Consider the following 16,426-nt stretch of genomic DNA (forward strand, 5'->3'; position numbering starts at 1 on the left):
AACAGAGTATTTGAAATCTCCCAAATAAAACAAATCTTTTGTTCCTTGCAAAATCAACTGAAAGCTATCATAGGTATACATATACCTGAAATGTGTTTGAAATTACTGTTTGGCAATGTTAGGAGGAAGCAGTTTGCATTATGAGGTACTGCAGTTTAAAACACAATAGTTGCCATGAGTGCTGAACTGAATATTATCTAATATGCTTCCAAGTATCACTTGAGGTGTAATCAATATACAATTTAATGGAAACGAGACCAATGCAAGGTATTTCCAACTTTGCCAGGTATTTCCTACGTCATCATAGCCACCTTTCAATCCCCCTTATCTTCAAATACCCTGCCATTCAAAAAATGTTATATGCCACGCAGTCTTATCAACTCAATAGATATGAGCTTATTAATGAATGAAAGCTCTTTCCAGTTAAAGATATGGAGTTATTTGCAATACAACGACATCATTTAACTAATTAGGTCCCAGAATGTTGCCAATACTCGTGTCATGACAAACAAGCCAAATTATTAAAAATGTGTATGTTTCAATAAGTTTCAAGACCAAAAGGTCCATTTTGCTAATCATAAAGCAATTATTCATTTTAATAAAGCATTTGTAGATGGCGCTGTCTTCATGAGAATTAAGGTAATACAAAAATATTCTGTTGATGTTACTAATATTACATCTAAATTACCAGGTGTATTAATATGTATTTTATAATGACATAAAAAGACAAAACCAAAAACAAACCAAGCCCTATCATTATCAGGGTGAAGAATGGTTAAGTCTTCAGGCTTGGAGGGCATATCTACCTAAATCTTTCAAATATGAAAGGAAAATGATGTTAAAATATCTGCCTGAATTTTTCTGTGGGTATTGAGAATGCAACTGGGGAACCTCTCTCATATACAAATGTTGGGTAGCATGTTGCATTCCCTCCCTCCTTTTTAAAGGGAATACAGGGCTTAAGACAGTGAGCTCTGGAATCAGAGTACTTGGGTTTAAATTCTAGCTCTACCATTTACTGGTAGTATAACACTAGGCAAGGTACTTAACACTAGGCAAGCACTTTCTGTGCCTCAGTTTCCTTATCTGTAAAATAGAGACAAGAACAGTAGCTACCCTGTAGAACTATTGTGTAGACTACCTGAAAAAAATACAGATATATATATCTTAAAACAGTGCTTGGTACACAAAAAGCACTCAATAGATATGAACTATTAGTGTTATATTAAGAATTATTATTACCTAATTCCCCAAACTACATAGGGCAGCAACCACTAAACCATGGTATCCAGGGCTGACAGTGACAGATGGTGCACGTAGGAACCGATGTGACTGCAAGTCTTTTCCTTTCCCACATTAATATTCCTTTGCTCGAAGAAGGGAGATGGATATTAATATTTACTGAGTAAAAACAGTGTAAATGAAAGGACTAAAATTTTTTTAAAAAGGAAGGAAGGAAAGAAGGAAGGGAGGGAGGAAGAAGTTTTGGAGTGAATTTAGAAATAACTATCAACAAATTCTAAAGTACTAGGTCACAAAAGAGTTATATTATTAGATTTTATAAAATGTCATAGAATCACCATAATAACCTAAGTATATATATTTTAAGAAGATTAACTAATACTAAGAGCTCAGTGGACATTAAAAAGAAAAAGGTCTGGTCTGTTATCTGTGTTTGGATCAGTACCTTCTGCCTAAAGCTTTAAGACTAAGGAAAGAAACAGCAATTTCTAGAAAAGAGAAAAAAAGTAAACAAAAAAAAATCACCTCCTCATGTGACACAGAAGGCACATGTAACTTAAGTGGAAAATTAATTGTTGTATGTTAATTATTATAGCAGGTATCTAGCATCATGATTACACAACACTTCAGGTTCAAAAGGTGCAGAATTACTCATTCAACTCATTTGCTAAGCACTTAACAGATGAACTAGGCAGCTGCGCTAAACACTAGGGAAACAAGGAAGAATGAAATATAGCGCCCCCTTCAGAAAGTTCACGACCTTTTGGAGAAGACATATATGGAAACAACTCAAATACCACAAATAAATGCTGAAAAAAGGGGGGTTGAATGGAGTGCTCTGGGAGCCTTAAAAGTGACATAACTAACTGCCTATGGGGCACCAGAAAAGACTTCATCGAAGAGCTACCATTTGAGCTGGACCTACAAAGTGGACAGTTTTCCGGAGTGAAGGAGAGACATTCCAACATGGGGAACAACACACATGCCCAAAGTACGAGGCGATAGTAAGTCTAGAGGAGAGTAACACTTCACGTGGCTGAAGCACTGGGCACCTGAGGGAAAATGAGGCAGGAGAAGTAAGTCTCAGATTACGTCAGATTGTGTCTCTTGTGCCTTGGGCAAACTCGTGAGCAACGGGGGTCCCAGTAAAGGTGTCCCACCAGAAAAGTGACAAATCAGTTTGGTTTCTCAGAAAAATAACACTGGTGCTATTCCGGAGGATGCCCTTAAATAGAAGACAACCCAAATCTGAACCTGCTAGTAAGTAAGTAAGAACTCTGTTACTATTCTTGTCTTGTCTGAAAAAAACAGCTGCTGTAGCAAAACAGTGTTCCCAAACCGATGATCACAAATCAATATAAACTGCCACCATTGAGACTAAAAGAACCAAAGTACATACACAAAACCATCATATGAATGAATAATTATAATGGTCTCACAGCAAACTGTTAGGACCATAATAAGAGAAATATTCGGCCCTGGAACTAAAGTAAAATATCTTTTTTAAATAACAAAAAATTATGTGTACACCAAAATATCAACTATAAGTTTTACTTTTGCCTCTTTATACTTTTGGGTTCTTTTCAAAATTTCCACAATAAGCAAGTAGTACATTTATAATTAATAAACAGTTTTAAAAGCACACTGTTCATTGCAGTTGATAAACAATTATCTTTATAAACATCTTAAAACTAAAGTATTACCTTTTTGTCTCCTTGTTTTCGTCTTCTTAACCCTGGTCTATAATCATCTCCGAATCTCAGGAAGTAATAGTAAGAAACTAGCCTCTCGATAGGATCCCTTATGACGTTAATGTAAATTGGCTTCTTCTTCACACCAAATCTGAAAAAGAACGAAACGTAAAAGGTGAAATCTGTATTTGCATTCTGTTTCGGGGTGTCCTGAAATTGTAAGTTTGAGGTATAAATTCTATATGGAAAGAAGAACATGAGTTTATTTAAATAAAATAGAGTATGTGGAGATTAGGAAATAGTTTGATTATTTATGTTACAATACAGTAAACAGGAAATTAGAATTTAAAAATTACTGCTGAAGTAAAGAAGAGAAGGGAAATTCGAATGAAAGACAATTTTAAATTTCACTGGAAAGAATTACATAAAACATTTTAATTTTATGTAGCCATGATTTCTTATTTCTGGCCCACCAAACCAGACACACGTTATCAACAGATACACCGTTAAATCCAAGCAAGTGTGACCACTGGAGTCTACCTTCTGCTGTTGCTGATTTTAAAGACAAGAGTGAAAGACATGGTTTCCCGCACTGTTTCTTTGGGGAATGAGAAGGAGCTGAAGGAATAGAGGAGACAGAGAAGGCTTTTACTTTAGCAATGCGTGCAGCCCCTAGCATCATCTAGCTGGCTCCTGTTCTAATACCCTCACTTGTCCCAGTCCTGAAACTTTCGTGTGATCTTCACCTCCACCTTCCCTCATTCTTCATGTAGTACAGTTACCAAGTCCTTTTGAATCTTCTGCTGTTGGCTTCCCCACAGATCTGACCTGCTCTCATGCACCCCCTTCCTTTGCACCCCTGCCCTCTCCCAAGGCCTCTTGTTTGCATCACTGCAATAACCTCGCTGGTTTTCTTGCATCGGTGTCTCTCCTTTTCAATCTACCTTCCAGACCAATTCCCAACTGATATTACTAAAACACCATTTATCAGATCCTTCTTCTTAGGAACCTGGAATAACTCTACTCTTTATGTTGACATCAAACCCAAGCTCCTTTGCCTGGTTGCTAATGCCTGCTGGCCTATGTCTCACAGGTCTCAAGTACCACCTTATTGACCTAACTTTATTTTTAACTGTCCTCAAAGAAGAAACCATCTGTTCCAGTTAGGCCCACCTCTTCTACCTCCCCCAGCGTATAACACTTGTTCCTATTTCTCCTTACGTGCCTCTGCTCATTCTGTCTTCCTTAACTAGAATGTCATTCTCATTTTTCTATTCTTTCTACTACAATAATTCATTTAAAAATACTTTTTTGTGTACTCAATACATGCTGGCACTATTCTAATACTAGGAGTGCAGTGGTGAGAGAAAAAAAGACAAAATTCCTCGTCCTAGTAGAGCCAACGTTCTATTTGGGGGAGACAGAATATAAACAAATTAAGTAAATATGTGAGATGGTAAAAAGGAAAAAAACAAAGCAGTGAAAGAGAATAGGGACTGCCAGAAGTGGGGAGAGTACAATTCAAAATAGGGATTTCCAGGCAGGCCTCTGGAGGAAAATGTTCCAGGAAGAGGAAACTCCAGGAGTAGTTTTCCCAAGCAGCTAAGTGCCAGGCATTTTCAAGGAACAGCAAGGAGATCTGCGTGGCCGCAACAGAATCATAAAGTGAGTACAGAGCAGGGGGTGGGGTGGAGGGAGTGCAGATGAGATGAGCCCTACACAGTAGCTTTATAAGCAATAGGAGGGAAGCCTGAGTCAGCAGAGAAGTGTCATGATATGGGTTGTAATGTACAAAAGGGTGACTACAGCTGCCAACACTGTATTGTAAACTTGAAGTTGCTATGGAGAGATTTTAAATGTCCTCACCAAAAGGACAGCAACAGTAAGATGGTAACTGTGTGAGGTGAAGAATGTGTTAACTAGCTTTATTGTGGTAAACACTTTACAATACATGTGTATCAAATCATCACATTGTACACCTTAAACTTACACAATGTATATGTCAATATATCTCATTAAAGCAGGAGAGGAAAAAAACAACCATTGGCTGCTGTTTGGGAATACAATGCAGAGGGGAAATAAAGCAATCCTGTAAAGCCTAGAAAGCCAAGGGCACAAGGTGTTACCTGTTTTCACGGACACCTGCACCCAGGAGCTACTGCTCTCAGGCCATTCCACTCACTGGTTGTCCTACTAGTGTTCTTCTTCTAAGTCTTCTCTCCCCAGAACCATTATAAGCCACTTGAGATAGGCATAGTACTGTACATTTCTTATATATATTTCACAGGGCCGAGTATACATAAATACTTGCCCACTGATTAGTACTAATTTGAAAGATTAATAGCAATCTTTCCTAAAATACAAATCACAATGAGAAATGATAGGCCTAAGCTTAGGTTGTGTGACTCTGATAAGAGACAGTGAAAGTTGCTTATTCTTTTAACCACTCTTGATATATTCACTCATCTGTCTACAGAAACCTTCAATTTTAGTTCATAGCTTGTAACTTAAATTTCCCTTCTTACTAAAATCTTTTTCCAAAGGCATTAAAAAGCATATAGCTAAAATAACCAATTTCACATTTCCCTGTTACTTCTGCCTATTGCAATCAATGTCTTAGGCTCAGCAGACATTCTATAAATGCTTTCTACTTAGTTCTTAAGCAAATGGGTAGTGAAAAGAGACTATAGAAGAGGAAAAAAAGCAAGGTGCCTGGATAATTCGATTCTTTCAGCCTTTGAATTATTGAAAATTAACAAACCAGGAAGTTCTTAATTTACAAACAGGTTGTATTCTCCAAGAACCACTTTGTGTGTGAGAAGGGGTCAGCTATCTTGACTTCGAGTTCTTTTCTCACCATTAAGTGACTCAAAGTCACTAAAATGCTGTGTACATACTGAAATACTGCAAACTACAGAGAATCCTTTTGGCAAACATTATCATAACATCAGAGTTGTGAGTTGGTTGATCAGAATTGGTATGCATTTTTCTCACTCAACTCATAAAACCATAAAACCAATAATACAGTAAACAATTTTTTCACAGGTATTAAAAAAAGGAAACAGTATCATTGCCAAATATATGGCATGTCACATCAGGCATTAAGCAGAAGCTCCATGAGGCAGCCACTGTTTGCTCTTGGTCATGGCTTTACCACTAGTGTTCAGCACAGTGCCAGACACACAGGGTCAAATATTATAGAATTAGCTTGAACAGACTGCTGCGAAGGAACCACTCGGGAAGCCTTCCTGTGGGACAGTGAACTCGGCAAGGAGAAGAGCTTGGGGGAGGCATCAGAAATACACAGGTGCGGGTGGCTCAGTCCACTGAGTGTTGGACTCTTGGTTTCAGGTTGCGTTGTGATCTCGGGGTCATGAGATCAAGTGCTGAGTCAGGCTCCGTGCTCAGTGTGGAGTCTGCTTCAGATTCTCTGTCTCCCTCTCCCTCTGCCCTTCCCACTCATGCTCTCTCTCTCTCAAATCAATCAATCAATCTTGGAAAGGAAAGGAAAAGAAAAAGGAAAAGAGGAAAGGAAAAAGAAAAAAGAAAAGGAAAGGAAAGGAAAGGAAAGGAAAGGAAAGGAAAGGAAAGGAAAGGAAAAACACAATCGCTACCTTAACTGACAGAGTGGAGAATCTGTAACAGGAGGCTACAAGGAGGGGAAAGCACAGGATGATGGGGCAATGACTTCAATCTTAAAACTGTGGGATTCCCTGGGAACCACCTTACCATCTCCATTATTAGCCAGTGACCACCCTGAGTCATTCGCTCGGGAATTACCTCCTTCCCATCTCACCTCCCACCGCTGCTTCCTTTCTCCCCTCCCCAAGTCCCTCACATGTGGGACAGACAGCAATTCTTACCAAGTGGCACTGAAAAGGGGATAGGGCACTTTACACAATTCTTCTTGCTGTCTGGAAAACGACTTTCTGGGGCATGGCTCTGGTGGCATTTACATGTATGAAGTGTGATTTTAATAAGATAACATGTATGAATTCATTCTGACGATGGATAAGACTATTATTTATACATTAAGGTATGGTTATATCGACATGGAGGTAAGAGATTCTAACAGAAAACGGGCATGATAGAAACAGCACCTGGGCCATTCAGCTCAGCTGATTGGGAAACACTTATCCTTTTCGGTTTGTAGGTTGAATTCTTTTGCCAACCAGGTAGTTTTATACAGGGGGAAAATGTGTTCTATGGTCGCGAACTCCACCTTTAACCCTGGCTGGGCATCTGAGCTGTTCCTCAGGAGGGCTCAGGTGAAGAAAAGACAACCCATCTTCATTCCAGAAATATAAACTATTATTGACCTATTAGAATACGATCTTCCTTGGAAGAGAACAGCATAACTGGTAGGAATCTGTGATGTTCTATAAAGATCAAAAGGCAAAAAATACAATCTGAGCAGCAGGTTGGTAAGAAGACATTTTAGAAACCTTATTCTTGCTACATCAGCATATGTGGTATGACAAAGCAAGGAACACGAACTAGGCTGATGTCTTTACAACTACACTTTATATAGTTTGGATAAACAAGTAAACGTCAAGAATGGTTAAAAGAACAAGTGCATACCCAGAACATCTGAAAGGAACCTTGTCGTCTAGCTGGAACATGATGAAGCTGCAAGAGGGCTGACTAGCCATCGGTAAGCACGATGCTTTGTAATTTCCTCTTCATACCAGATTTAACCTCTCTAGGGAAGCAGCGGTCTCACTGGGGACACTGATACCTTATATATATTTATTCTGGACTCTCTTAGCCCTAAAGGGTTCATAGAAACTTTTAAATCCTTTCCCATGTGGTAGATTGCCATGGTCTTGTTTCAAAAATAGAGAATGACCTGTTGGTATTTGTTGGTCCCACTGGTGATGTTATGATTTTTGTAGTAATTATTTACCTCTTAAAAAGGGCATTCAATCTCTATGCATCTATTAGAATGGCCCAAATTTTAAAAAAAGAGAAACGTCTAACAATACCAAATGCTGGCAAGAATGCAGAGCACCTGGAACTCTCATACACTGCTGGGAGACTGCAAATAACACAGCCACTTTCTGAAAACAGTTTTGCGGTGTCTTATAGAGTTACTATACAATCCAGCAATCCCGCTCTTATTTAGCCAAGAGAAATGAAGACACATGTCCACATAAAATCTACATGCAAATGTTTTAGGAGCTTTACTCATAATCAGAAGCTGGAAACAATCCAAGTATCCAGAAAGTGGTGAATGGACGAAGACTGTGGTGTATCCACACAATGGACTACTACTCATCCAAGAACTAACTACTGATAGATGCATACATTGGATGAACGTCAAAAGCCTTATGCTAAGTGAAAGACGCCAAACGCAAAAGACCTGGTGACTGATTAAATGTATGCGGTGAAGAAAGGGGTTGTCCAAGATGACTCTAGTTTCTGGCTTTGATGTCTTTTTTTTTTTTTTTTAAGATTTTATTTATTTATTTGATGGAAAGAGAGAGAGTGAGTGAGCACAAGCAGGGGGAGCAGCACAGGGAGAGGGAGAAGCAGGCTCCCCGCTGAGCAGGGAGCCCAATGTGGGACTGGATCCAAGGACCCCGGGATCATGACCTGAGCCGAAGGAAGATGCCTAACTGACTGAGCCACCCAGGCACCCTGTGGCTTTGATGTCTTGATAAAGAAAAAATGGGCAAACTTCCCCAAAGGGAATAATGGAGGCAAAGACAGTCTTGAGCAATGCCTTATTAAGAGTTGGGAATAAGAAGGGCCAGCATGGATTGAGACAGGGGGAAGAAAAACACCAGTAAGACAACGTAGTAACTGAGAGAAGACAGAATTATAAAAGAACATAACACTGCTTTGGGTGAGACATGGAGCCTACTGCTTCACAATCCTCACAACCACCAGAAGTAGTTACTTTAATTATCTTCACTTCGCAAATGGGGAAAACGCAGATCTGAAGTGATGTGGCTGAAACCGCAGAGCCCGTAAGGAATGGGGAGGACTCAACTGCAGGTGCGTCTGGCTTGGGAGACTGCTCCTAAGCAGTCTACAGGATCAGTGCTGTAGAAAGGGCTGGGGGTACAAGGTCAATACAAAGGCAACTCTTGCATATTGCCTCTAATGATTACAATAACTTAAGAAACGTTTCTCTAATGTTGTGACATATTTGCTGAAAGCAAGAGAAAACGGTGCAACTTTCAACTGGTTCAGCAGAGAAGTACAAGGTAAAAGGGACAATCTCACATAATCTATGGACTAAGAAACTATATTAGGCCTAAAATATTGTCGCTTTATTACTCTCTAGGATATTTCAGACCTAGTGAAGCATTCAATTATGTGTTTCCTGTCCTGACATATCTGCTCTTTCCTGATTTATCTCAATCGTTCTGAGAAAGACAACAGGGGTGATACGGAGAAACCAGAATGACAGAGACAAAGACCCATTACTCATTTCTGGGGACAACCACAAAGGTACACACCTGACATACGCCTGCATAAGACTGCTGTATCAAAAGTAATTTCCAAATATCTAAGACAGATGCGCCATGCCACCCATAGGTAGCTAGACCACAGAAAATCTCAGCAGACTCTGATCGAAACCAGCATTCACACAGTTTTCTTTCAGCTGAGTATTATTCACGATAAAGGAAAATGTCACTGAAATAAATGAAAGAGGTGTTCTAATGTTTTTATTTTGTAAAACTTGAAGAAAATCAAAGCAGAGGTAATAGATGCTGCTGGTAAAGAAGAAGTATGAATTTAAAAGGGAGGATGATCTGTAAAATTTTCACTGTTTATAATGAAACATAAGAACTGATAATTGGAGGAAAAAATGGGGTTTCAGTGAACTCACTGAGGACAACAACTATAACTTATTTATTCAACTTTATATTATAGCCTGCACTCCAGGACATTTTGAGAATGTCCTAGAATTTATGACATTAATGATCATATCTATATTATTTTAAAAATTGTGCTGTCCACCAACTGAAACGAAAACAAGAAGTAACTGAACACTAAAGAGAAAAATGGAAAAAGGAACTAGGAAATGTCCTAAAAAAAATTGAGAATAAGACTAAGACAAAAAGCAAGACAGGACAGGAATACAAACTTGGAACAAGGAGATGTTTTTGTTATTATGCTAAAGTTCTGAATAAAACCAGAAAAATACAGCCAAAACATGGCTTGAACATATACAGGCTGACAAATAAAATGCGTGCTGCTTAGTGATCGGTCTAAACCAGAAATCACTTCTCATTTTCTTTTTCTTTATCTTGCTTCCTGGTTTTCCCGGGATATACTGAGTTTATATGCTTTTTAGGGACTCTTTTAAGGCAACTGAAAAGCTAAGTGATTAAACATCTCTACCACTAAATTCGACTGTTTTCTCCTGAAGGCAAGTATTTTAATGGACTCCACAAGGTACTATGGCAGTCAAGAAAATGTTTTGAAGAATAAAAATATCCTAAAAATTGGTAAGGTGAGGTTTCTTTCCTCTTCCTTACTCATTCACGGTCAGTATGCCTGTCAAGCTAAAATTTATTTTAAAATATACTAGTTACATCTATAATAGTTCTTGACTACATACATCAAAATACATTCCCTCTAGGTGATTTCTTTCAGGCGTTTGTTTAAAATCTTGTAAAAGTCTATTGAAATTTTTCACAATACTTTTCACTTCCAATAACATGAGACACATTATGAAAATATTCAAAACCTTAAACGTTCATGTTAGTATTTAATTAATGAGATTAATCTTTTCAAGAAACTTTATACTTTTTCAACTGCAAGAACCCCAGCGTACACCAGAGCTTTGAGTACAAGACTTTTGCCAAAAGCAAAAGCACTCAATATATTATTTTAATAATGGAAACCTCAAGTCTTAGAAACCAAGCTGCGTGTGGAAAAAAGAAATCATTTAGGTGAAAGGGTAACAAACATTCAATTGAAGGATAATGCAGCCCTGAGGGAAAATATGCATATGAATGGAGTTTATGAAATTGGTTCACTGCCTCTGCAAGGAAAAAATAATTAGTTTATTTTAAAGCTGCCTATAAAATGTTTTCAATATTGCAGTATGAATTATTTACAGAAAAATGTACATCTAACTTTAAAGCTACCACTTTACTGAAACATCTTGAGTACTGTGGAACTAGAAATAAAAATACATTATTTCATGTATGTAATATCAGGGAGATTCCCTTTTAATTACATGCTCTTCAAAAAGTTAAGGGTTAGTATCTAAATCAGTTATAATTCATTCAACTTTTTCTTTTCAAATTTAGGAAGTTAAAATGACTGGGGATATCAATTTAATTTTCAAATTTGACACAGAATACTCTCCAGAGTTGACAAAAACATGAGAGTATATCACTTTGAAGTCATGACTGCTAATGAAATGACCGAGGGAACATGTCTGAGCTTAAATCATTTTAAAAATACATTTTAAATATGTCTTTGAAGTTAGTAGTACAGGTTATTGGGGGAAAGATTTGGATTTGAGGTTTCACCATAAGGCTACTCTACGTGCTACAAAAAAAACATTCAAATGGATTCACAAAATAACCTATGTTTAGAATATTCCTTTTGCCCAGTTTTCTGAATAGCACTTTAATGTGGCACAGTCTCTAGGGGGAGCCACACAGTGTTTGGATACCAGGCGTGGCCTGCAGTTTTATGAACTTTTCTTGAGAGAATTATGATAGAACCCACTTCACCCCCCCAAAATATGGAAAATCAGAGTTATTTATTTCCAGTTTCAGGCAAATCACTATAAAGAAAAATCGCTATTTTTTAAGAAGTCTCTTTTGAATATATCACAACTATAAAGTGAAAACAAGGTAGCCCAAAAGAAAGTGTACACTTCACTGTCTCTTGGCTGAAAAGCAGAGGCATTGGGTAACCAATAACTAGGTGATGGGGTTCTTGGCTTTCTCAGTCCTCTGTCAATGATGCGGTAAGTCCGAATCTGACTGGCCTCTAGGTTAAAACGTGGCGCTCTCCTAAAATAGCATTACTTGCTTATACAAACACATAAACAGAATAATGATAAATAACTTTAGAGTATTACCTGCATTCAGTCTACTTTGAATTTCTAAAATTAATGTGACAATAATCAGCTTATGAACACTAGAGGGCAGTAAAACACCAGAAGGTGCATTTAAATTATATCTTTAAAAGTGGCAAAGGCAAGCCAGTACGTTTTTTTTTTAATCAAAATCGTAACAATTTAATAAATGTGTTTCTTTTTAGGTTGCCAAACCACAAAGCATTCTTTAGTGTGTCATTTTGGTACAACTTACTTTGCAAAATCCAAATAAGAAACATGTCCATGATAAAACCCTGGTTTCATCTCTTTCCAGGAAGTTATATTCTTTACAAAGCGTACCTAAAACAGGAGAACACATTCATTACTGAAGTTCAATATAAAGGAAAATGAAATCTGATGATAGCAAAATACTTTCCATTTAGACATTTAAGACAAATCACACCAGTTTGACAATTACAGAGCTTGAAACACAGGTTTCAACTAAGGAGAGCACAGTGTGATCTGTAATTACCAATTCATCACAGAGAGAGCTATTATCACCACACTCAGAAAAGAGTGAGAGAGAATCCTGAAGGAAAAACCCACACAGTGCAATCATTTACAATGCTGCACGGTGAGTAATTCACATGGGTGAGGGGAGGGTGGGTACCAACACACGCCCAAGTCTGTTTTTTACTCCCAGAGACTCGTTATTCATAAAAACTCATTAACAGTTCAACAAATAAAACAAAAAGTAATCCTTAAACCAAAATGATTAAAGAAAAGATTATGATTATCAGAAGACTTTAAAGAACAAAGAGCAGGTTATCGTAAGCTTGTCAAAAAAAAACAAATAAAATTACAGAGGTAATATAGGTAGAATTTTTAAAAATTTGAATAGCTATTACTATCTTAATTTGCTGGAATTAAAAGTACTCAAAAGATCAGTTAATGGAAAAATTCTTTTAGTGTAAATATGCTTAAAAAAATTTTTAAGAGCTGACTAATATAGCATTTGATAAGCCCAAGTATCAGTAGTGGCAAAGCAGTGATACTCTATTTCTCAAAGAAAAATGTTATATATTTTTGACTAGCAAATTTCCGCATGATAAACAGCAAGTGGTTAAGAATGCCCTCTGGGGACTCGATACAGTGGTGGAGAAGGGCTAAAAGGGTAGGGGGCCCACCACCCTAAAGTGCACTGAAAGCTTCTGCAAGCTGTGACCTCAGCCTCTAGAGCACAGGCCTGCTGCCTGTCGACTGCACACTTCTGACAATTTATCAATCTAGCATTTACATTTTATTATAGAGTTAGTCACATGGAGATATTCTGGACCACTTCTATCAGATTAGTCGATAAATATGGCAATGAATGATGATGGCTGCCTCCTAGAAAAGGCCTATTGTAGCGCAGAGTACAAAACAGTGCAGAAGCAGCCACATGTCAGAGAATGTGAACTAGGGAAAAATAGAAGGTTCTGGCGAAATTTATTTTTTAGGGGAAGCATTACTAATTCATACACTAAGGGAAATAATGAAGTTCTTAGAAGGGAAGTTATAACCTTATTATCTTACACACACACACACTTAAATCGGAAAATTGAACATAGATGATAAAATTATGTTGCATTAGAAAATAAACAATTATATTTCAGCAGATATTTACGATTTTTCCCCACCAAAAAAAAGAGCCAAATGAATGTATGATTTGAGGTTCTCATGTTCTTTCCTATCTGTTCTTTAAGGAAGGTTCCAAACAGAATGAAAATATCAAATGGCAAATGAAAAAGAAACAGAAAAATTAAAATTAATAACCCAAAAACCGAATCCTTAAAAAATTTCACATGTTGAATATGAAAAGTCCTTATAAACTGCCACTTACTGGTAAATTATTTCATATAATTTAGTTCTGTGAAAATCAGTTCCATTATTTCAGCCGAAAATGAGAGGGAGAGAGAAGGAAAAGAGAATAAGAATGGGAGGTGGTGGTTTAAGGGTACTTCAGGCATATTAGCGACTCAGCTCTGTTTTCCAGAAGCCCAGATTTAATGTGGATGTGATGGTGTGGGAGAGAAATGAAAGGAGATGGCAGATTGAAATCTGGGAAAACGGTGTTCGAGAACCACATGTTAGAGAGGATCAATAGGACCAACTTAGAGTACACTGTGGGAAAGACTCAGGTGGAAATAGGAGTTAGGTATGAATATAAACTACAAGGATCCTTCTTTCTTCCACCTTTACTAAGGAGAGTCAGGATTAAACTGAACCCTCCTAAGGACATACTTCATGCAACATGTGTCCTTCAATGTCAGGTGTAGAGCCCAGGAAGCGGGATAATGTCTGGACTGCTGCAGGGCTTCTCAAACTCAATGTGCAAATGAATCATCTGGGATTCTGGTCCAAATGCAGATTTTGAGTCAGTAGGTCTGGAGTGGGGCCCAAGATTCTGCACTTCCAACAAGTCTCCACAGGATGGCAGGTGAGTGGACCACACGGAGGAGCAAGGCTTCTGCATTGGTAGGCCCAGGAGCTACTGCTGGGCGTGATTTACGTGAAGCTTGTTTTTGTAGTGCTTGCAAAGGAGGTCCTGAGGTCTATAAAAGTTCTTTAGCAAAGATATACTCTCATATTCACTGCTTTTATGATAAAGAAAAAAAAGTGTACTGAAATAGAACAGATTTTTAAAGATTACCTTGTAAGCCACCACAATATATAAAACAGAAGTGAGGAAAGGAGCAGAATGAACCCTGCCTACTCAGTCTCCTTCTCCCCGCACACAGTGATGCCTGAAGCATACTGGAACCAAAGCATGCCAAGAAACACAGTTTAAAAACGAATGAAATGAGAAAGAAGGTTGTGCTTCCAGTTAGGACTCAGGCAAGAGTTGAGTGATGATGGAGAACAGAACGAGGCATGAATCTTCCACTGTTGTCACCAACCTCAAACTCTCTTGTTTCCAGAATCAGCATTGTTGAGTTGGAAGGGACTTAGGATATCCTGTACTCTTTAATGTATAGATTAAAATACAGAAGTTCAAGAACCACACACCTTAGATTTTGGTCCAATCATCCTTCTATACCACAAACTAATTTCCCTTAATTTATTATTGTTCAATTTAAGCAAAGAGGAAAAAACCCAGAAGGATGTGAAAAGAAGCGAGTAGCATTTGTATCATGATTTTGATCAACAACCTTGGGCACTGAGAATTTTAGGTTTTATCCACTGCTGAGGAAACCCCTCAGATTCAGTCATTCAGAACTCCTCAACCCAAAGATCTCAAAGCTCTGTTCATACAGCTCTCAAAACTATTTATTTTCCTCATCACATTCATTATAACCTCCATGTCCAATCCATCCTGGTCACTACTCTCATGTTGAACAACCATTTTTGCAACGATGACCGCTGACTTATTCTTGTCGTTTTACTGTCTTGGGTAACCTCAGGGGTTGCTGAACACTGCTAGTCAAAACTAAGAAACCTGGCTTAAATGTCTATATAGGACTTTGCATTTTATTTTCTGAATTCATTCTAGGTAAATTCACATGGGTTATTATTGCTTTTAAAATCTCTACACTATAGGGGTGCCTGGGTGGCTCAGTCGTTAAGCGTCTGCCTTCAGCCCAGGGAGTGACCCCAGGGTCCTGGGATAGAGCCCCGCATAAGGCTCCCTACTCCACTGGGAGCCTGCTTCTTCCTCTCCCACTCCCCCTGCTTGTGTTCCCTCTCTTGCTGGCTGTCTCTCTCTCTCTGTCAAATAAATAAAATCTTTAAAAAAAATAAAAAAAACCAAAATCTCTACATTATCACATTAAAGTCTAGCAAAACACACAGAATCCTTTAATCTCCAACTATGAGAATACTGAAGGTTCCATATTTAATACATATGTGCATATGTTTTTTTCTTTCATCAACATTTAAGGCAATGTGTTAAAGTCTCATTAATAAAGCTGTGGCTCATTTACAATTTGCAATAAATCAAAAGATGCTGAGCTGAGACTGACCTTCCCTTTACAGAAAAGAAAAAAGTGCTAAGCAAACAAATGATGTCAATAAGGTTCAAGGGGTGGTTCAGACTAATCTGGAGAATAGGCAGAGCATTTAGAAGTGTCATTTACATATTGCTGAAATTCTATAACCATCCTTGGACTGCCCCCCCTCCCCACTCCGGCCCTTTGAAGAGCAACCTTTTTAAGAAGTTTCCTTTTCAGGGTGCCTGGGTTGCTTAGTTGGTTAAGCGGCTGACTCTTGATTTCAGCTCAGGTCACAATCTCAGGGTCATGATCTCAGGGTCGGGAGTTGAAGCCCCGGGTCTGGCTCCATGCTCAGCAGGCAGGCAGTCTGTTTCCCCTCCCCCTCCCTCTGCCACACCCCCCGTAAAATAAATAAATCTTAAAAAAAAAAAAAAAGTTTCCTTTTCAAAGTCTGAATTTAGCCACTTTTCCTTTTAGCCATGTTAGCTGGTTCTCCCCAAAGTGCC

At 38.2% G+C, this 16,426-nt stretch overlaps 1 protein-coding gene across 2 annotated transcripts in view; it reads right to left on the reverse strand.

Moving 5' to 3' along the window:
- The window catches only part of HS2ST1 (heparan sulfate 2-O-sulfotransferase 1), a 167,144-nt gene that overhangs the window by 15,453 nt on the left and 135,265 nt on the right, over window positions 1-16,426 (reverse strand). For both annotated transcript variants that reach the window (XM_026497669.4, XM_026497668.4), the window contains exons 3-4: window positions 12,224-12,309; window positions 2,946-3,084 (exon numbers count right to left, since the gene is read on the reverse strand). In XM_026497669.4, coding sequence (XP_026353454.1) covers window positions 2,946-3,084; window positions 12,224-12,309 — 225 coding nt within the window. The remainder of the gene's footprint in view (window positions 1-2,945; window positions 3,085-12,223; window positions 12,310-16,426) is intronic.

The sequence above is a fragment of the Ursus arctos genome, unplaced genomic scaffold (genome assembly GCF_023065955.2).
Source record: "Ursus arctos isolate Adak ecotype North America unplaced genomic scaffold, UrsArc2.0 scaffold_12, whole genome shotgun sequence".
In the NCBI taxonomy this organism is placed as follows: domain Eukaryota; kingdom Metazoa; phylum Chordata; class Mammalia; order Carnivora; family Ursidae; genus Ursus; species Ursus arctos.